Source organism: Bos indicus x Bos taurus, chromosome 25 (genome assembly GCF_003369695.1).
Source record: "Bos indicus x Bos taurus breed Angus x Brahman F1 hybrid chromosome 25, Bos_hybrid_MaternalHap_v2.0, whole genome shotgun sequence".
NCBI classification, from domain to species: domain Eukaryota; kingdom Metazoa; phylum Chordata; class Mammalia; order Artiodactyla; family Bovidae; genus Bos; species Bos indicus x Bos taurus.
In genome coordinates, this window is record NC_040100.1 from 22,616,248 (window position 1) to 22,638,169 (window position 21,922).

The 21,922-nt window shown below is 46.8% G+C and overlaps 1 protein-coding gene across 3 annotated transcripts in view; it reads right to left on the minus strand.

The window, feature by feature from the left end:
* EEF2K (eukaryotic elongation factor 2 kinase) overlaps window positions 1–20,870 on the minus strand; it is a 72,129-nt gene extending 51,259 nt beyond the window's left edge. The window contains exons 1-2 of one of the 3 annotated variants that reach the window (XM_027527829.1): window positions 20,501–20,870; window positions 2,081–2,396 (exon numbers count right to left, since the gene is read on the minus strand). In XM_027527829.1, the coding sequence (XP_027383630.1) occupies window positions 2,081–2,320 (240 nt within the window). In that variant the 5' untranslated portion in view covers window positions 2,321–2,396; window positions 20,501–20,870. The remainder of the gene's footprint in view (window positions 1–2,080; window positions 2,397–20,500) is intronic. The other 2 variants (XM_027527830.1, XM_027527831.1) reach the window with 2 other exon arrangements.
* Between the last annotated feature and the right edge of the window lie 1,052 nt (window positions 20,871–21,922).

Genomic DNA, 21,922 nt, shown 5'->3' on the forward strand with positions numbered 1-21,922 from the left:
ATACCTTCTACTTTAATAATGATTGTCAAATGGCCCACAGAGGTTTCTGTTTTATGTAAACACCATCTATCTGTCCTCTGATGAGACAGCACCCACAGTAAAGTGAGTTTAGCACTCATCCATCTCTTCACTAATTCCAAATAAAGCACCTACTATGTGCATGGCACTAGGGATGAGTGATGAGCAGGCCACAGGATCCTGCCCTCGTGAAGCTCCATTCCTAAGCCAGACCTATAGACAAATAGGTCTGGATTTGCTGGATCACTCACCTGTGTTTCCTTTAAAGGATTCACCAGACTGCGTTTTGGGGTCACACTGTCTGAGACCCTCCAGCTCTTGGGCCCACGGGCAGCTGCTGTGGATACAGCCCTTCTGAGGGGTCTGCCCCACTAGGAGGCCAACAGGATCCTGCTTCTCTGGAAGCAGCCCCCTGTTCTGCGATCCCCACCCCCACCCCATGCCCTGGGCAAGAGGTGACTGGACCAGAGACAGCGGACGCCTGACTCAGGCCAGACCAAACAGGTTTTCTCCTCCCGCAGCTGAAATGGAAGAGGGTCAAATCCATCTTTGCATGTGGCTCTGTCTGAAATAAAGGGACCCTTGGGGATCCATTTTCCCACCATGTAGACTGAGGGGCAGAGAAGAATCAAAAATAGACAAGGAGATGGAGGAAGGAGCCAGAGAGGCAGTCCTGTGGCCTTCCAGGCTCCTGGATCTGTCCTCAGAGACCAGATATCGCTTCTGCCCCTCGGTCTCAAGAAATACTTCTTGACTGTTAGAACAGATTTCCTCTTTTTCCCCCTTGAGCTGGTTTCTGCTTCACAAGCCGCTCTGGCACCTGGATTCCCTTGCACATGGTTCAGGAGCTGCAGGGATCAGGGTTTCCATGCGCCTCCCTGACTCACGCAAACAGACCGGGGGCCAGGCTGCTCTCCTGTCTTCCCACGCAGCCCTCTGTGGGTGGAGTGTGTGTTTCAGAAGCTGCCTTAGGACAGGAAGGCAGGGCAAGCCGCAACCTGACCCTTCAGGGGGCCCCCAACCTCAGAGGGGACCGACAGGCCTATTTCTGGAGCTGCCTGCCCCTGAGAGACTTAAGCTAGAACTCTGGCCTGAAAGGAAAAAGTATCCAACTGTCTGAGAACTAAGATTATTAATTTTCTAAAAACAGATTAATTCTGCAATTAGAGAAGAACGACTCCAATTTCAAATCCCAAAGTGGTAATCGGCCTTCTGCTCACAGTACGAACTGATACTTATTGTTTGTGAGGATTAAAAAAGGATAACAGTATTGCATTTTTAACTTTTTCACCACCACAATTGTATAACAATTGTATTGTTATACAATAATGTTTGTATAACATTATTATACAAAAGTCCAATAATGTTTGCCTTCCTCCTTTATCTCTATAACCAGCTTTGCCAGGGTATGAACACAAATTCCTAATAAAATAAGCACCCTATTCCTCAATCCAACCTATGGATCGAATCCATCCTCTGCTTAGGATGTCCAACCCTAAGCAGAGACTCTTTTGACCACAACCAACATAAAAAACTACATTTAACCCCCTATCTCTGGACCCACATACACACACACAGGGAGGAAATAAAAATACTTAACAACCCTTATGTCATGAGAACCTGGTTAACAACCAATTTGGTCACTGCGCATGTGTGTGTAAAGGCATGTATACATGTCCCTAAAATATTATCACGACTGTCAGAGCTGATATTTTTTTCCCTCTCTCTTCCCTCTCCCAATATTTTCTACTCTGTTCTATTCTGGGTCTTAAAAAACTGGCCAAGGTTCCCACAACCCACACTAATGGGCCCAGTGCAGATACTGGAAAACACTGCTGGAAAGGAATGAAACTTGTATTGAAACAATGATTCAACGATTGAAACAAACAAAAAACTTGTATTGAAATCTTCCCACTTAACAGACACTGCCTCAGATCTAGAATTTAGAGCACTGGCAAGAGTCTGGAAACGACCTCAGCCAGCGACCCCAACTCTCCAATCCTTACGGCAGGTGAGCTGGGGCTCACCTGGGGTGGAGAGGGTGGCACCAGGGACCACTCACCTTGAAATGGAAGGAGCCAGCCGGGGACCCGCTGGAGCCGTAGCGCTCGCTTTTTGCTAGGTTGCTGTGGCAGTTATTAACCTTGAAGTTGACATTCTGGTGTGCCCCGGGGTCATCGGTGATGGAGCAGATGAAGTAACCCTCCTCATCATCGTCGCTGTCTGTGTCTGAATCACCAGCCCGGGAGGCTGGGCGGCCATCCACGCCTTCCAGGCGGAAGATGAGGTCTTCCTCGGCCATGGTCCTGGGGCGCCCGTCTTACCCGAGGGCCGGGCGGCACAGCCAGAGTTACAGGGCAGATGCAGAGCTGAGGGTCCTGCGAGAGAGGCCAGAGAAAGGGGGGTGCTGGGGCCCAGGGGCTGAGAGGTCGCTGGGCACCTCATCCCAAATACCACTGGCACAGAAGGAGCCGTCACCCTCAGACAGAAAACGACAGCTAGCAGGGGAGACACTTGGCAGGCAGCAGCGAGGAGCGTTTTAAAGGTACACACACCCCTCCACCCAGTAATTCCACTTTGAAGCGCTCAAAGCTTCAAACAGAAAATAAATGCTTCTTAAGTCACAAGGCTGAGCTTTTCAGAACATAAATTACATCAAACCATTTTTCTGCCTAACACCCTGCAGCAGCTTCTTTTCACATTCTTAACAAAACCCAAATGCCTTTTAAGGCTACAAGGCCTGTGTTGGGCTGGCCGCTGTCCACTTCCCCTCCGGCCTTGGTGGCTCTCCCAGCCCATGGGCTTTTTCTTTTGTTTTGTGAGTACTGGGCGCCCATTCCCATCTCAGGGCCTGGGTACTTGCTGTCCCCTGTGCCTGGAAAACCTTCCCAATCTCCCCATGTGGGTCTTTCTCATCATTTGGATCCCAGTTCAAAAGTCACCTTTCCAGAGACATCCTTTCTGATTCAACTCAAAGAACCCCTCTCAAACGCACATCCAGTACTCTCAACTACATCACCCCATTCTATTTTCTTCACAGAGATTTCCCCAAGCTGAAATCCTCTTATTTACTTCTTTATCATCTGTAGCCCTGGTGCCTTAAATAGTGCCTGGCACAGAGCAGGCCCTCGGCACACATCCCTGGAACGGATGAGTGGTCTGAAGAAGTGTTCTCCACAGCATAATTAGTAACAGCAAAAAAAGGGAAGAGCCCACAGTGACCATCAATGGAGGCCTGTTACATAAACTAGTTTTTCTACACCATGGAATACTATGTAACTGTTACCAAGAAAAAGGAATATAGATATACAAAGACGTCCAAAGACTATCAAGAAAGAGTTCAGCCACACTGTAGGATACAAAAACCAACAGTATTTCTATGCACTAGCAATGAAAACTCAAAAATGAAATCAAGAAAACAATTTCGTCTATAATAGCATCAAAAAGAATAAAAAACTTGGCTAGGGAATTCCTTGGCAGTCCAGTGGTTAGGACCCCATGCTTCCATGGCAGGAGGCATGGTTTGTTTTGATCCCTGGTTAAGGAACTAAGATTCCAGAAGGCACTCAGCCAAAAAATTAAACAAAAAAATCTGACAAACAAAATAAGTACAGGACTTGAACAGTGAAAAACAAAACACGTCAGAGAAATGAAAAAAGACTGAAGTAAGTGTAAAGACACCCTGTGTTCATAGATCAGAAAATTTAACATAGCTAAGTTTGAAATACTCCCCAAATTGATCTACGAATTCAACCCAATCACTATCAAAATTCCAGTGCCTTTATTGAATAACAGACTGGTCTTAAAGTTCATATGGAAATTCATGGAGCCCAGAACAACCAAAAGAATCTTGTAAAAGTTGTAAGAATCATACTTTCTGAATTCAAAGCTAAAGCTAAAGTAATTAAGACAGTAGTGGCAAGAGGACAGACACAGAGATCAACGGAATAGAATTTAGAGTCCAAAAATGAACATTTACAGCCAACTGATTTTTGAAAGGGGTGCTAAGATAATTCAATGGGGGAAGAATTATCTATCCATTAGGACTTTTTTCATTTTTGCTACACCATGTGGCACGTGGGATCTAAGTTTCCCAATCAGCAGTGGAATCCACATCCCCTACGTTGTAAGCAGAGAGTCTTGACGACCGGACCATCAGGGACATCCCAAGAATAATCTTTTCAGCAAATGGTGACAGAGCAAGTGAATATACACATGCAAAAGGACAAAGCTGAACTCCTTCCTTACCTTATACAGATTAACTCAAAATGGATCAAAGGCTTAAATATAAGAGCCAAAACTCTGGGAAGAAAACACAGGAGAAAATCTTTGCAAAGCTGAGTTAGGCAAAGCCTTAGGATACTAAAATTACAAGCAACAAAAGAATAGATATGTTGGACATCATCAAAATTAAAAACGTTTGTGCTTCAGTGGACAGCACCAAGAGAGCGGAGGGACAGCTCACATATTGGAAAAAAAATTTTGGAAATCGTATGTCTGATATGGGACTATGACTCACACTATTGTTGTTGAGTCGCTAAGTTGTGTCCAACTCCTTTGCAACTCCACAGACTGTAGCCTGCCAGGCTCCTCTGCCCATGGAATTTTCCAGACAAGAATACTGGAGAAGGTTGCCATTTCCTTCTCTAGGGGATCTTTCCGACTCAGGTATCAAACCCCGTGTCTCCTGCAATGCAGACGGATTCTTTACCCCTGAGCCACCTGGGAAGCACCAGGACTCACACTACTTAACAATAAAAAGAAAAAGAACCCAAATAAAAATGGGCAAAAGAGTTGAATACACATTTCTCTAAAGAAAATACACATGGCCAATAAACACATGAAAAGATGCTCAACATCATTAGTCATTAGGGAAATACAAATAAAAGTCACACGCAGTAGGACAGTCCAGTGGTTAGGCCTCCACACTTCCACTGGAGGGGGCAAGGGTTCAGTTGTTGGTCAAGGAATGAGATCTCACAAACTGTAGGGTGCAGTCAAAAAAAAATTTTTTTTAATGGAAATTGACAAGTTTTGATGAGGATGTGGAGAAACTGGAAACCCTCACACACTGTTAATGGGAATGTAAAATATTGCAGTCACTTTAGAAAACAGTCTGGCAATTTCTCAAAAAGTTAAAACACAGAATTACCACGTGCTCCAGCAATTATGTTGGCTAAGTTGCTCATGCACGACTCTTTGCACCTTACGGATTACAGCCGGCCAGGCTCCTCTGTCCATGGGATTTTCCAGGCAAGAATACTGGAATGGGTTGCCATCCCCTGCTCCTGGGGATCTTCCTGGCCCAGGGATCAACCTCATGTCTCCTGCATCAGCAGGAAGGTTCTTTAGCACCACGTGGGAAGCCCTCCAGCAACTATACTCCAAGGTATAATATACACAAGAGAAATGAAAACAGGTCCACAACAAACACTTGTGACATCTGTTTCACAGCAGTATTATACAAAATAGCCAAAACGGAAAACTACCCAAATACCCATTAACTGATGAACAGATAAATAAAATGTGGTCTATCTATACAACAGAACCCTATTCAGCCAGGAAAAGGAATGAAGCACTGATGATACTAAGTGAAAGAAGACACTTCAAAAAAAGACGATAAATTGAATGATTCCATTTACAGAAAAATTCCAGAGAAGGCAAATCTATAAGAAAGTGGTCGCCCAAGGATGGGAGAGGGGAGAGTTGGGAGGAAATGGGGAACAATCTCAAAAGGGTTTCTTTTGCATTGATGAAAATGTTCTAAAATAGATTGTGTTGGTTGCATCACTCTAAATAGATTTAAAACCACTGAACTGTATACTGTAAATAGGTGGGCGGGAAGGTTTGTGAATTATATTTCAATAAAACTAAAAGTTAAAAAAAGAAAAAAAAATAAGATAGACAAAAAAACCCATTAAATTTAAAAATCAAGTTGCAGAAGAGCAGTTACATTATGGTGAGCCTATCCGTGCTAAAAGAAAAGGTACATTTGTAGCTCTGTTAAAACTTCCCTGAAGGGCCCATAAGAGCATTACCAGCACTGGGATGGGCAGTGGGACCAGGAGCTGGGGGTGGAGGAAAGTTTTTAACATTTTGTACACTTCTATACTGAAAGATGATGCTGTGAAAGTGCTGCACTCAATATGCCAGCAAATTTGGAAAACTCAGCAGTGGCCACAGACTGGAAAAGGTCAGTTTTCATTCCAATCCCAAAGAAAGGCAATGCCAAAGAATGCTCAAACTGCCGTACAATTGCACTCATCTCACACACTAGTAAAGTAATGTTTAAAATTCTCCAAGCCAGGCTTCAGCAATATGTGAACCGTGAACTTCCTGATGTTCAAGCTGGTTTTAGAAAAGGCAGAGGAACCAGAGATCAAATTGCCAACATCCGCTGGATCATGGAAAAAGCAAGAAAGTTCCAGAAAAACATCTGCTTCTGCTTTATTGACTATGCCAAAGCCTTTGACTGTGTGGATCACAATAAACTGTGGAAAATTCTGAAAGAGATGGGAATACCAGACCACGTGATCTGCCTCTTGAGAAATTTGTATGCAGGTCAGGAAGCAACAGTTAGAACTGGACATGGAACAAGAGACTGGATCCAAATAGGAAAAGGAGTTCGTCAAGGCTGTATATTGTCACCCTGTTTATTTAACTTATATGCAGAGTACATCATGAGAAACGCTGAACTGGAAGAAACACAAACTGGAATCAAGGTTGCTAGAAGAAATATCAATAACCTCAGATATACAGATGACACCACCCTTATGGCAGAAAGTGAGGAGGAACTCAAAAGCCTCTTGATGAAAGTGAAAGAGGAGAGTGAAAAAGTTGGCTTAAAGCTCAACATTCAGAAAACGAAGATCATGGCATCCAGTCCCATCACTTCATGGGAAATAGATGGGGAAACAGTGGAAGCAGTGTCAGACTTTATTTTTCTGGGCTCCAAAATCACTGCAGATGGTGACTGCAGCCATGAAATTAAAAGACGCTTACTCCTTGGAAGGAAAGTTATGACCAACCTAGATAGCATATTCAAAAGCAGAGACATTACTTTGCCAACAAAGGTTTGTCTAGTCAAGGCTACGGTTTTTCCTGTGGTCATGTATGGATGTGAGAGTTGGACTGTGAGGAAGGCTGAGCGCTGAAGAATTGATGCTTTTGAACTGTGGTGTTGGAGAAGACTCTTGAGAGTCCCTTGGACTGCAAGGAGATCCAACCAGTCCATTCTGAAGGAGATCAGCCCTGGGATTTCTTTGGAAGGAATGATGCTAAAGTTGAAACTCCAGTACTTTGGCCACCTCATGCGAAGAGTTGACTCATTGGAAAAGACTCTGATGCTGGGAGGGATTGGGGGCAAGAGGAGAAGGGGATGACAGAGGATGAGATGGCTGGATGGCATCACTGACTCGATGGACGTGAGTCTGAGTGAACTCCGGGAGTTGGTGATGGACAGGGAGGCCTGTTATGCTGCGGTTCATGGGGTCGCACAGAGTCGGACACGCTGAGCGACTGATCTGATCTGATCTGATACTGTTTTAACTTTTTATAAAGCTGGGTTGCTTTCAATATAAAATAATAAATAAGTGAAAGACAAAAAAATTTTTTTAGATCAAGGCAGTAATTCCAATTCTTCTTAACAGCCCTTTCCATTAGCAGGCAGGCTTATTGACCTCAGGCTTCAGCACTTTTTCTTTCTTTTTTTTAAAAAAGAGGCTTACTTAAATTTATTTTTATTCATTTATTTTTTGGCTGCACTGCACTGCACCTGTGATCTCAGTTCCCTAAGGAGGGATCAGACCTGTGCCCCCTGCCATGGAAGCACAGATTTTTTAACCACTGGATTGCCAGGGAAGTTCCCTTCAGCACTTTCTTGACAGTCATCACAGAAAGAAATATATTTATATTCTAACCCAGTGCGTACCTATAAAATGTAAGTTAAAATGTCAGGAAACTGTACTTAGCCTTCCTCTGTACAATGCACTCTGCTATTTTCTATTCTTCTTGTTTTGCTCTTTTCTTTCTTTTTTACTCTTTATCCTTAACGCACCACCCACACAGATTTCTCAACTCAGTTTGAAAATTGCTGCTCTGGGTGTCAACTGCCGAGTCTGTCTCTGACCCTCTGGGCAAGACAGTCACCGCCTGGATCCGATGCCAGAGCCACCTGATCCTGCTTGTTACCAAAATCGTCCCCAGGCCCTGCCCGCTTCTCTCCACCCTCGGCCGCTCCCAGCCCCAAGGCCTACTCTGCCCTGGTCAGCCCTTGGCCACGGTCCCTGCTGACCAAGACAGATGGTTGCCTGGGGCTGCACCCAGCCAGGCCACTGGCCTCTGGGGCCACACCCGTGCCAGGGGAGGAGCCGGAACCACAGCTTCAGCTTCAGACTGCCGGGCAGTGTAGCCCAGCGGTTAAGAGCCTGGGCTCAGAAGCCAGGCTGCCAAGGGTGCAAATTCCAGCTGTGCTGCTGGCGACCTGGACTATGTTAGCTCATCTCACTAACTCCCCCATCCATGAGGGCAGCTGAGTGGGAAAATGGCCAGACCGAGGTTCCACGGTAGCTCACAGGGGAATTCGGACCAGCACCCCAGCCCTCGGCCACGTTCCACTGCCGATCTGACCTTTTCCCCAGTCCTGGGAAACAAAATGAGCTGCAGACAAGCAGCTGTGACCCTGGCAGGCACTTGATAAAGGATTCCAGAACTGAGCGAGGGGGGTCTGTTTTAAGGCTGTTCGGTGATCATAAATTTGCTCTTAAGGCAGCTGTGGCAATGCCTGCTAACTGCCCCCCAACAGCTCTTCTCTCCTTCTTAATATCAGAACCATGGCTTTTCAGCCAAGCATGTGGCCGCTCAAAGTCTACATTTCCCAGATTCCTTTGTAATTAGGGGTGACCATGTCACCAAGTTCTGGCCAAGGGGATATGAGCAGAAGGGCTGTATGCAACTTTAGGGAAGGGTTTTTAAATTTTATTTTATTCAAGTACGGTTGATTTACAATGTTCTGTTAATTTCTGCTGCACAGCAAAGTGATTCAGTTATACATAAAAATTCTTTTTCATATTCTTGTCACAGGATATTGAATATAGTTCCCTGTGCTACATAGAAAGACTTGCCTGGTGGTCCAGGGGGGTTAAGACTCTGCATTCCCAAGGCAGAGGGCCTAGATCAGGGAACAAGATCCATACGCCATAACTAAGACCCAGCACAGCCAGATAAATAAATACATAAATATTTTTTTTTTAAAATTAAGAGAAACTATCACAACATTGTTAATCGGCTATATCCCAACACAAAATAAAAAGTTAAAAATAAATAAACAAATACAAATTTTAAGAGAGGAAGTATACCTTTCTGCTCTCTCTCCTTCCTGCTGGCTGGAATGCAGGTATGATAGCTGGAGCCCAAGCAGCTAAATTTATCCATGAGAAGGAAGCCATGCTGAGGATGACAGAGTCATGAAATACAGAGAGCCTGGAACAGCATAATCTTATATCATGGGGAGCATAATTATCCTGGACTCACAATCTTCAGAGTTTGCTATCTAAACTTATGTATCATATTATAGTTTTCTTTTTTTTCTACAAGTGGCTAATTCTATCTGGTCCAGGAGCCCCTTCTCTACCCTGTCATAAAAAGTCATATCATATCTCTTATGACAAACTGATGCCTGGGGAGGTCAGCCTGGGAAAACTGTAGTCTCAGTCCAGAGTCCTAACGTGGTAGCTGCTTCCACATCTGCTCATAAAGACTGAGCCCCTGGAGGATGTTGGATTCCCGTAAACAAGCAAGGAGCCCTCACTGGCCCATAACTCAGCCCCACGATGCCTGTTTCAACACCTACCCTCCTAGGAATCTCCATCAAACCTGGGCTTTGTTTGGCCCACAAAGGGCTTCTGTGTGAGCAGAGAGACAGACCAGGAGCAGAACCTCGGTTCCCAAGATATCAGGATTCTCAAGAAGCTCTCCTCTGCCCTCACTCAGACATCCACATCTTTCCTTCCTAGTCCGTGACATATCCTGGGAAAACACTTCTATGGAGACGCAGCTGAGCAGAGCTCTGAGTCAGGCCTGAGTTCAAGTCCCAACTCTGCCACTTCTTAGCTGTGTGACCTTACCTCTTGGCCTCAGGGTTCTCACTGTAACCTGGGGTGCAGAGTTGCACTCACCCCTCTGACTTGACCGTGCTAGCACAGAGCAAGCATTAGGGCTATAATTACCATCATCATTTTTATTACCATCACTAAACAGAGCCGAGTCCTGGGTCCCAGCCACACTGGTGGCCTGGATGCCTGGTTAGCAGCCAGGCCAAGCTTCTTCAGGGGGCCTCAGGGAGCAGGCTATCTAAGGCTCTGACCGCCGAACCACTGCTCACTGTGTCCTGCCATAAAGGGCTTCTCTGGCAGCCACAGGGGAGGAAATGATGACTGCAATGCCTAGGTCAAGTCCTGTAGGCCAGGCCACAGTGACACCGGCCCTCCCTGGGGCTCCCCTCACCCCCTGGAGCTGACTTCCTGCTGTAGAAATGAGCTGGAATCTCCCACCTACCACTCCTGGGAGCCAGCACCCCAGAGCCAACATGGGCCATGCTGAGCTGCCAGGATACCCACTAGTATATGCCCAACACAGCAGAACTCACCAGTCCTTAACTGAACCACAGTGGACCGGGTGACTTGTGGGTCACCTCATGTCATACACCTGTTTCTGTTTGGGGATCTGCTTGTCCCCAGCTCTCAGGTCATGTGGTTGGGGTTGGGGATTCAGCCCCAGGTAACGGGGTATGTCACATGACCCTGCTAAGCCCATCGCAGCGTGCAAGTACTGCTCAAAGTGACTGATTCAGGGATGGGCATGTGACTCAAGTCAAACCACTATGGCCCAATCCCAGGTAAGCCTGGGGCTTTCGCTTGAGCAACTAGAAGAGATCAGTCATTTCCTGCAGCATATTAATCCGAGACAAGGGCTGAGGTCATGAGAGAGCATCTGGTTGACATTTGGTGAAGCTGACATTTGGTGAAGAGCAGAACAAGAGATGTAGAGAAAAATGAATAGTGATGATACCATTTGAGATCCTGAATCCAAACATGCTTGAAGCCAAACTCCCTGCCTGGACTTCTGAACGATATGACACAATAAACCCTTGCCCTCTGGGGCATGTGGGGGCCAATCTGGCTGAGTACACATAGGTCTTGTGTCATCTGCAACATGAAAAATCCAAAACCTAACCAGGACTTAGGGTCACAGTATGTTATGTACACATAATTTTAAAAAATCTTTCATTAAAGCACTGGAGAAGGAAATGGCAATCCACTCCAGTATTCTTGCCTGGAAAATTTCATGGAAAGAGGAACCTGAAGGGCTACAGTCCACGGGGTTGCGAAGAGTTGGACATAACCGAGCACACACACAGCTTAAAGCGCAGGGTTAAAAACAACACCCCTTTCCTATGAGGGCCACTGTGTATGAGCACACAGGTTAGGTATGCTCAACTCTAGTGAACAACCTGTGCAGCAGTACATGGGCAGCTCTCCTTCCCACCTCCGGGGCAGCCACTTCCAATTTTCTAGACGTGACTCTTGGTAGATAACACTATATCTCTAAGTAATATGCTTTCTCTGTTATTTCTTTTCTTAATTTTAATCATTTATTTTTGGCTTCACTGGGTCTTCGTTGCTGTGCATGGGCTTTCTCCAGCTGCAGCATGTGGGTTTCTCATTGCGGTGGCTTCTCTGGGTGCAGAGCACAGGTTCTATGGCACATGGGCTTCAGTGGTTGTGGGGCACAGGATTAATTACCCTGTGGCATCTTCCCCGTCCAGGGATCGAACCTGTGTGCCCTGCCTGAGCAGGCAGATTCTTAACCACTGGATCACTAGGGAAGTCCTCTCTGTTATTTGTTATCTATCGATTTTCTGATATGACAAATGAAACTGTAGTTCCACTTCCCCTCATTACTTCTCTCCTCCATTCCGCCACTCCCAGACTGGTAGGTCTTCTGCTACTTCCTTTAGATACCATGCCAAGAACTCTCTTTTTTAAAATTATTATGAGTATAGTTGATTTACAATATTGTGTTAGTTGCAGGTACATAGCCAAGTGATTCAGTTGTACATATATATTCTTTTTCAGATTCCTTTCCATTATAGGTTATCACAAGATACTGAATGTAGTTTCCTGTGCTACACACTAAATCCCTGTTGTTTAGCTAGTTTATATATAGTAGGGTATATCTGTTAATCCTAAAACCCTAATTTATCCCTTCCTTCCCTTTCCTCTTTGCTAAGTGTGTTTTCTATGTGAGCTTATTTCTGTTTTGTAAATAAGTTCATTATTATCTTTATTTTAGATTCAACCTATAAGTGATCTCATATCATATTTGTCTTGCTCTGTCTGACTTACTTCACTTAGTATGATGATCTCTAGTTCTATCCAGGAACTCTCTGTCTTATCCCACCAACCAGAAGGAACGATGGGTTTCTCATGAGTTCATCTTACCCGAGACAGATGTGGTTTTTATGCTGCAAATGAGTGATAAGAAAGCAGAAGAGGCCTTTGCTCCCATTGGCCACAAAAATGCACAATGTTTACTGAACTAAGACAGACAAGTAACACATGTGGACAGCTTGCTGTGTCCAAGGCACCATGCTAAGCTCTCAATGTGGACTCTCCCTTCTGGCAATGACAGGTGACACTGGGCAGAGAAATGACTGCCCATCTCCGACAGGGCCACTCCAGGGAGGGAAACTGAGCAGACCCAGGCTGCCCTGGACTGCTCCTGGCTTGTTCCAAGGATGTCCTAGGCTCTAGATTGAGTTCTCAGTTTCCTTCAAACAAGAAACAGAAACTTATCTTGGTGCATTCCTGTGTTCACTGCAGCGTTATTCACAATAGCCAAGGTATGGAAACATACCTAGGTGTCTGACACATGAATGGATAAAGAAAATGTGGTATATCTATTTGTTGTTGTTGTTCAGTCATTAAGTCATACCTGGCTCTTTGCAACCCCACGGACTGCAGCATGTCAGGCCTCCCTGTCCCACACTAGCTCCTGGAGTTTGCCTAAGTTCATGTATTATGTACACAATGGGATATTACTCAGTCTTAAAAAAGAAGGAAATCCTGTCATTTGCAATAACATGGATAACCAGGAGGACATTATGTTAAGTGAAACAAGCCAGACACACAAAAATATTGTATGATCTCACTTACACGTGGAGTCTGTAAAAAGCCAAACTCAGAGAAGCGGAGAGTAGAGTGGTGGTTGCCAGGGGCTGGGGGTGGGGTGGAGGAAATGGAGAGAGAATGCCAAGGAGTACAAAGTTTCAGTTATACGATGAATTGAGGCCTGGAGATCTAGTGTACAGCCTGGTGACTATAGGTAATAATACTGAACTGTGTACTTGAAATTTGCTTAAGAGAGTAAATGTTAACTGTTCTCACACACACACACACAAAACCAAAATAAAACAAATGGTAACTATATGAGATTATGGATGCATTAATTAGGTTGATTGTGGTAACCATTTCACAAATATATGTATATCAATTCATCACACTGTATACCTTAAATATGTACAATTGTTATTTGTTAATTATACCTCATAAAGCTGGTGAAAAGGCACATAGGGTGCTCAACATCACTAATTGTTGGAGTGTGTGTGCTTAGTCACTCAGTCGTGTCCAACCCTTTGCAACCCTATGGACTGTAGCCCACCAGGCTCCTCTGCCCATGGGATTCTCCAGGCAAGAATACTGGAGTGGGTTGCCATGCCATCTTTCAGGGGATCTTCCCAGCCCAGGGATGAACTCGCATCTGCCAGGTCTCCTACACTGCAGGCGGATTCTTTACCCACTGAGCTACCTGAGAAGCCCAATCGCTGCAGAAACGCAAATAAAAACAACGAGGGACTTTTCCAGTGGTCCAGTGGATAAGAATCCACCTCCAATGCGGGGAACGTGGGTTTGATCCCCGGTCAGAGAACCAAGATCCCACGTGCCACAGGGCAACACAGCTCACCAGCCACAACTAAGACCCAACACAGACAAATACATAAATAAATACATTTTTTAAAACCCATGATGAGATACCACCTCACACCTGTCAGGAGGGCTATCATCAAAAAGCCTACAGATAAAAATGTTGGCAAGGATGTGGAGAAAAGGTCCACTTTTGTGTGGGAATTTAATTGGTGAAGCCACCAATTACAAATTTGTAAGTATGTAACACAGTATAGGCTGTATAAATACGGAATATAGTATAAAAGCTAAAAATGGAACTGTAATAGGATCTAGCAATTCCACTCCTGGGTATATATCCAAAAAAAAAAGAAAACAATTCAAAAAGATACAAGGATCCAATGTTCAACATTCAAAGCAGCACTGTTTACAACAGCCTAGATATGGAAGCAACCTGTGTCCATCAACAGATGAACTGATAAATAAGATGGTGTGTGTGTGTGTGTGTGTGTGTGTGTGTGGTGGTGGTGCTGGTTTAGTTTCTAAGTCAAGTCCAATTCTTGTGATTCCATGGATTGTAGCCCACCAGGCTCCTCTGTCCAGAGGATTTTCCAGGCAAGCATACTGGAGTGGGTTGCCACTTCCTTCTCCTGGGAATCTTTTCCACCAGGGATCAAACCCAGGTCTCCTGCATGGCAGGTGGATTCTTTACTACTGAGCTATCAGGGAAGCCTATATAAATATATAAAAACATACACATATATACATACATATATACAATGGAATATTACCCAGCCACCAAAAAGTAAGGAAATTCTGCCATTTGCAATAATGTGGATGGACCTAGATATTATTATGCTTAGTGAACAAGTCAGAGAATACTGTATGCTAGCACTTATTTGTGGAATCTAAAAATATAACAAATGAATGTTTATAGCAAAACAGAAACAGACTCACAGACACAGAAAACATAGCGGGGAGAGGGTTAAAATGGAGAGGCACGTTAAAAGATCCAGACTACTATGTATAAACTAGAGAAACAACAAGGATATATTTACAGCACAGGGAATTATAGCCATTATCCTATAATAACTTTCAATAGAGTATAGTCTATAAAAAACATTCAATTACTAGGCTGTACACTTTAAACTAATATAATACTGTAAATCAACTATACTTCAATTTTAAAATAGTTGGGAAAAAAACAAAGCTCAGTGTTGTGCCCAAGACCCTGCATTCTGCAGTCACAGGACCCAGCTTGAATGCTGGCTCCCCAGCTAGGAGCCCGAAGTGCTCATCAAATGCCTTTCCAGGCTGCATTTCATTTATTTGATGGGGGTGGGGATGATAACAAAAGTGTCATATCAGGAGTTACTAAGTCAAGCCTCCAGCTAAAAATTCAGGTCAGTGTCTACCGTATCCCCGGCATACGGGTGGTATTCATAAATAAACATTTATTAAAACCATCTCAAGAAAGAATACAGTTCATGTCAGAATGCCAGAGTAAAAGGACTGATTTACAGATGTCTCCACCCAAGAACCACTCACTATTCATGACCAAGTCCTCATGTCCCTGCCCCTGCACCTGAAGGACCCTCTTTCTGGAATGCCTCTCCCAACTGCTGCCAAATCCTTCTGTTCCCTTCAAAATCCAGCTCAAATTTTTACCCCCTTGAGAAAGACTTCTCTGGGTTTCCATTATATCCAGAAACCCAAAAGTCTATGTCGTGGGCAGACTAATGCCCCCCTCCAACAAATATATCCACACCCTAATTTCCAAAGCCTGCAAATATACTCCCTTATGTGGCAAATCAACTTTGCAGGTAGGACTAAATGAAGGGTATTGAGATGAAAGATTATCTGGGATCATCAAGTGAGTCTTTATAAAAAGGAGGCAGGAGTCAGAGCAAGAGACGTGACAATGAAAAAGGAGTCACAGAGAAAGATTTGAAGATGCTACGCAGCTGGCCTGGAAGACAGGCGAAGGGACGAGAGGGGAAGTTATGCCAGGCGGGAGGCCTGTAGAAGCTGGAAAAGGCAGAGAAACAGATTTTCCCTGCAGCCTCCAGACAGAACATAGCCCTGCTTTTGAACTTGACTACCCTGGCTTTTGAATTTCTCACCTCCAGAACCATAAGGAAAGAAATCTGTTGTTTTAAGGCACTAAATCTGTGGCAATTTGTTACAATAGCAACAGGAAACAAATACAGTCTAGACAGTAGGGCAATTTTGCCCTCACAGGGGATACTTGGCAATGACTGGAGACACCTCTGGCTGTCACAAGATAGCTCCCACAACAAAGAGCTATCCAGCCAAACTGTCAATAGTCCTGAGGCTGAGAAACCCCGCTCTAGAATGACTCTGGTGGCATTCCAAGGAGATGTCCCCATCCACCTTCCCTCCTCTTCTCTTTTAAAAACACATCTCCATGCATACCAGAAAGAGACAGAGAAATCAGCTTCCTCACTGACAAGAGCAGCAACCCACAGCTGAACCCAGGAAGACAAGTCAACATTCACTCTGCTAAGGCTCATAAAAACATCACTGCAGTTCACTGTGCTTCGTTCATATGAAGCCATTATGATTCAAAGGTTATTGTTTTAAAAACCAAAAATATGCCTTTTAGAATACAAAGCACAATATTGTAGGTATAGCTTCAATGAACAGAATGCACAAGAGGGCCTGAATTTTAATTTTTAATTATTTGCACCCTTCTCATGTTCCCAGGACACTCTGTACTCTTGGTGGCTCAGACCAGAGAGACAGCGTGTCTCACTTCTCAGGGCAACTCTGTGTTTACATAGCCTCTCGGTGCCCAGACCATGTGAGTGTCTGGAACAAAAGGGGCCGTGTCTTAGTCCTTCTAGTTCCTAGCCCAGAGTACAATGTCTGGCACATACGAGGTTCCCTAGAAATGCAGAGTGCATGAACGAATGAGTAACTGGAGAAAAGTGGGCCATTTCTGCAGATATAATGGGCATTGTAGGCATGGAGGAACAGAGAGACTATCAGGTTACAATTACAAGGCATCTAGGGGTTACTTAGCCAGGAGACACAGCTGAGTATGTGGGAAAACCTGAGTGGGAAAGCCTGGATCATGGGGAGGCCCTCAAAAAGCAGCCAAGACCAGGACTGGGCCCAACAAGCTTTGGAGATGAATGGATCTGGGTTCAAGTCGGGCTATGCCACTACTAGCCGAGTGCAGTTGGGCAAATTACCTAACCTCTCTGAAACTCGGCTTTCTCATCTGCATAATTCACTCATCTATCAAGGTGGGGCAGTGTGAGCAAGGTGGAGAAGAGGTGAGAGAGCTGGTCTGTGGCACAGAAGCCAGCTGTCCACTGTGTTTTGCGTACCCCTGCCCAAATCCTTTTGCATCTAGGTGAGGCCAGGGGGCTACGTGTGAGCCGGTGGAATGCGGACAGAAGTAACTTGCGCTGCAATCAGGCCCATCCCATCCCTGAGGCCCGTTTTCGGCACCCCGGTCAGCCTCCCCTGCACTGCATTCCTGTCCTGAGACACGTAGCCCAGAACAGAGTCACAGCTTTCCAGCACACGCACAAAGCTCCTGCTCCATCACTCCTCTCAGCCCCCTGGAGAGCAAGGGTTCCCCGCTCCCTGGGCTCACCCACACGGTGCCATCTGTTTGGCACATGGCCTAGCCTGCTCTCCCTACCCATCCCCAAGCCAATTCTGCTCATCCCTCAGGTCTCAGGTTAGATAGATGTCACCTCCTCCAGGAAGCCTCGCTGGAGCTCCAGGAGTTTGGCACCATTAGCTTCATCCTACAGATGAGGAAACTGAGGAACAGAGAGGTGAACTGACTTGCCCCAAATCATGCGGCTAGAAGGCAGGGGAGGGGGGTTTGCAGCCAGTGCAGATCCATCCAGGGTTTCGCTCAGCCCTGACTTGCTAAACCACTTTTAAACTGTGATTCCTGGGACAACTAGCAGGTCCCACTTTGTGCTTGTCACACGTGCAAATTCTGGGGCCCCCTCCCAGTCCTACTCAAGTAAACTCTGGGGGTGGGCCCGGCAAGCCGTGTTTAAACAATTCCTCCAGGTGATGTGGATATGCACCGAAATTCAAGAACCACTGACCCAGAGACATGTTCTCAGTTGAGCCTCCTGCATTTTGGCCACTCCCTGTGGAATCCTTGTGAGGTCTAGAAAGTGTCCCAGCTGGAGAACTGAACATTGTCTGCCCTCTGATTTTCTAGCCATCTGAAATGCTCCTCTGGGTGTTCCACAACCCTGGGTCTTTGGGGAACAAGAGACTGTCTTCTCCTTTATCATCAAGCCTGTTAGTGACTCACTTCTTCCTTTGTTTGAAGCCTGCTTCTTGTGCCCATGAGCCTTGGTGGCAGGAGTATAATTCAGCAACACTTGAAGGGCCAAGCCACTTTTATCCTACAGTGAGCACTACAGCCACTTTCTTCTAGAACATTCTCAGTTCACTGGGGTTACATCTGCAGCTTCTTGATCAGCAGAACTGATCTCCCCAGCACAAAAATGTTTATTTTTAAATCAGTCCAGCAAGCCACTATTACACTGAATGCGGTCCTGGTCATCAATACTTCCTGTATCAGCTTTAAGAATCAGACCAGAAAGAGTAAATCTTAAGAGAATGAGCCTGAACAAATCCAAGTTTCTGCTGTGACCCTCAGCTTTCTTCCACATTGCTCTGTGTCCTGGCACCTGGATGTCAACCCTGCCAAAGACTGGACCAGATTTCTCTGGGGAATCTGATCAGTGTGAGAAAAAGGGCCTAAAGACACCCTCCCCTGTGGAACACCAGATCACCTGGAGGGAAAAGCCGCAACCAAGAAGCCCCTCTCATACCCACAGACTTTTCATAGGGCTTCCTGGAGCCCCAGTTTCTTCAGCAGATAGTCACAGACCACCAGAGAGGTCAAAGGAGAGCTCCCATCAATCAGAGGCCCAGCCTCCTTCCAGGCTGTGGCTCTGCCCTCCACCAGGCCCTCACAGTCCTCTCAACTCTGCGGGTAAATGGGAGAATGGGGGAGGTTTTTAGGGTCCAGCCTTTGGGGAGACACACACTATTTCTGCTCACATTCCAACAAGCCAAAACTTAGTCATGTGGCCCAACAAATTGTAAGGGAGCCCACGAAATGCAACCAGGATGATATCCTAGGAAGAAGAGGACATGGTGACCAACAGCCATCTCTGCCACATAAAACATTAAAAATGTTTAAAGATCACATCAGTGATACATCCTTAGTCAGCCAGAAAGTACTGTCCTGTCACCCAAAGCATGCACACACACATGCACACACACACACACAAAACCCTGCTGCAAATCACAGAATGTACACAAGTGATCATATGTAAACAGATCATTTCAAGGGATCCTCAGACCCTGACTTCCTCTCTCCCCACCCCCTACAAAAGATAATTTGGGACAGCAGCCCACATCCCTTCTTGAAGAAGAATAGGAGAGGAGCTGGGATGGCAATCCCAACCATCATGTTACCCCTGAAATCCCAGTAGCTTTATTGTATTTGTTGAATAAATGCCTGGAGTGAAAAATGAAAGGTGCTGTGGAGGCCAGGGAGAAGGACAGCTAGGAAACTCTAAATCCCACTTCCTCCCACAGGCATCCTTTCCATCACCACCTCCAGGAAGCCTTCCCCAATGACCCACCAAAAGACCTCCCCACTCCCCACGCCACACACACGGCATTATCAGCTCCCACCTGCTTGCTCTGTATTCCTTCACTTAGCCCACCTTGCTCATTAGTACCTGCTGTTAAGATTATCCTGGGTCTCAATTTCCTTCTCTGTAAAATCAGAGGGGTAGACAGTTTCCTGGTTGAGCGGCCCCCAGGCAGCAGCTTCCAGGGCAGAGGACCCAGAAGTCAGGCTCACACAGAACTTCCCCTCCGGCAGACCAGCCACCCTCCTCCCAGCAGCCCATGTGTCTCACCCGGGGCGCAGCTGGGCGGGTTCCCCGCAACCCCCGAGGCCGGCGCAGCGGATCTAGGCCGGGACTCACCCGGGGAGGCCCCCGCCCCGCCACTCCGCATACTGATGCCCGGCCCCTTGGCGCACTTGTCCACTGGGCCTGCCAACACCCGAAACTCTCGCAGTCAACAGTGCAGCAAGGGTGCGTCGACACTGTCCTTGAGGTTCCTGGAACTGGGGCCTCTTGTTCGGGGGCCCAGGTGGGGGATGAGGCTTCGGGCCCCGCGGGAAAGGAAGGCAGCCCTCCCCCACCTCTGCGGGTACCGAGGCGCCCCAGACGGAGGCCCCCAAGCTGCCTCCCCTACACCATCGAGTGCCAAGTAGTTTCCCAATGGGCTCTGCCGTTAATCGGCACGACGCTCCCATTTTACAGGAGCAAACAGTGAAAGCCGAAGAGCTGAACCCTCACATTCTCCTTCCGCCTCGAGCCCCGCTTTTAAGCACCGGACCCTGAGCGCTCCAGGCGCCGGCGGCACCGGGGCGCGGAGGTTTGCAGCGCCGGATCCCGGCCCCCTTGACCAACCGCGGCCCCACCTACCTGCCTCGGGCGGACCGGCGCGGCAGCCGCTGCCCACGGCCGCGAGGATCCAGAGGAGCTGGCAGAGGCTCGTGGCCCGGTGCTCCAGGGTGCAGGGCGGGCGGGCCCCCCGAAAATGCCGGGGAGCGGCGAGCCGGGCGCGCGGGCCGGCGCTCCGGGGAGGCGGCGGTGGCCGCAGGAACGATCCCGGGGCGCGAGGGGTGCGCGGAGCCGCTGGAATGACCCCGAGGCGCTAAGGGAGCGTTCCGAGGGCGACCATCAGCGGAGCTGGGGCAGCTGCAGCGGCAGCGCGGCTTGCGGGAGGCGGATCCCCACACTGGCAGAGCTGGGGCTGGGGCCGGAGGCGGCGGGCCGGGGCGGGGCCGCGGCGCTCACGTGGCCGCCCCCAGTGGCCGCCCGGACTCCTTCTGCCGCCGCGTGGACCTCCCGGCGCTGCGTCTGCGGCTCACTAGCCCGCTGAATACAGAGCTTCCGGATCTAACGCCTGGGGCGGCCTGGCCACCTACTGGCAAAGGGGCCCCCCTCCCAGCGGGTAATTTGAGAGGGGGCAGCTAACCCCTTGCTCTCGTACCGCACCCTCCGGTTCTCCATCCGCTGCCTGTCTAGTTCCTGTATTCGAATCCTTTCCAAAATCAGTAATGATCTGATCTCATTGTACGTCTCTTATAATATTTTTTTAATCAGAAATCGCTTTTTTTTTTTTTCCTGATCTCTGCTTTGCAAAAACTTAGGCGTGTATGACTATGGCAATTATTTGTGTAATGATTTGTATAGTACGTTGCTGTAGTCCTCTTAGCAAGAGGCATCTGCGTGCGTGCTAAGTTGCTTCAGTTATGTCCGACTCTGTGTGACCCTGTGGACTGTAGCCCGCCAGGCTCCTATGTCCATGGGATTCTCCAGGCAAGAATACAGGCGTGGGTTGTCATGCTCTCCACCAGGGGATCCTTCCCGGCCTGGCATCTAGCAAGTGCTTAATAAATACCTGGGAAATGAACGAATAAATATGGAAAAGTATAACGAAAAAAAAGGAAATAAAACTAATGATAACCACTGTGAACAAGTTCATATTATATTCTTCCTATTTTTCTAGTGAAATTTTAGAATTTTATAACTCTTAAATTTAGAAATAAAAGACTTCGCTGGTTGTCCAGTGGTTCAGACTCTGGGCTTCCACTGCAGGGAGCACAGAAAAAAAGATAAAACAGTGATATGTATCAAGCGTTTTTTCTCGTACTATCTTCATGTCAACCTTTGTAGCTGTACTGTACAGATCATAAAACTGAGGCTTATAGAGTTACACTTGCCCAGAAGATTTCCAAGGTAGGGGCCCCAGGCAAACACAGAGAAACAAGTGCATGCAGGCAGGCCAGAAACAGAGAGACAGGGTTATCTAGGTATGATTGTGGGAGTGTTTACATTTTT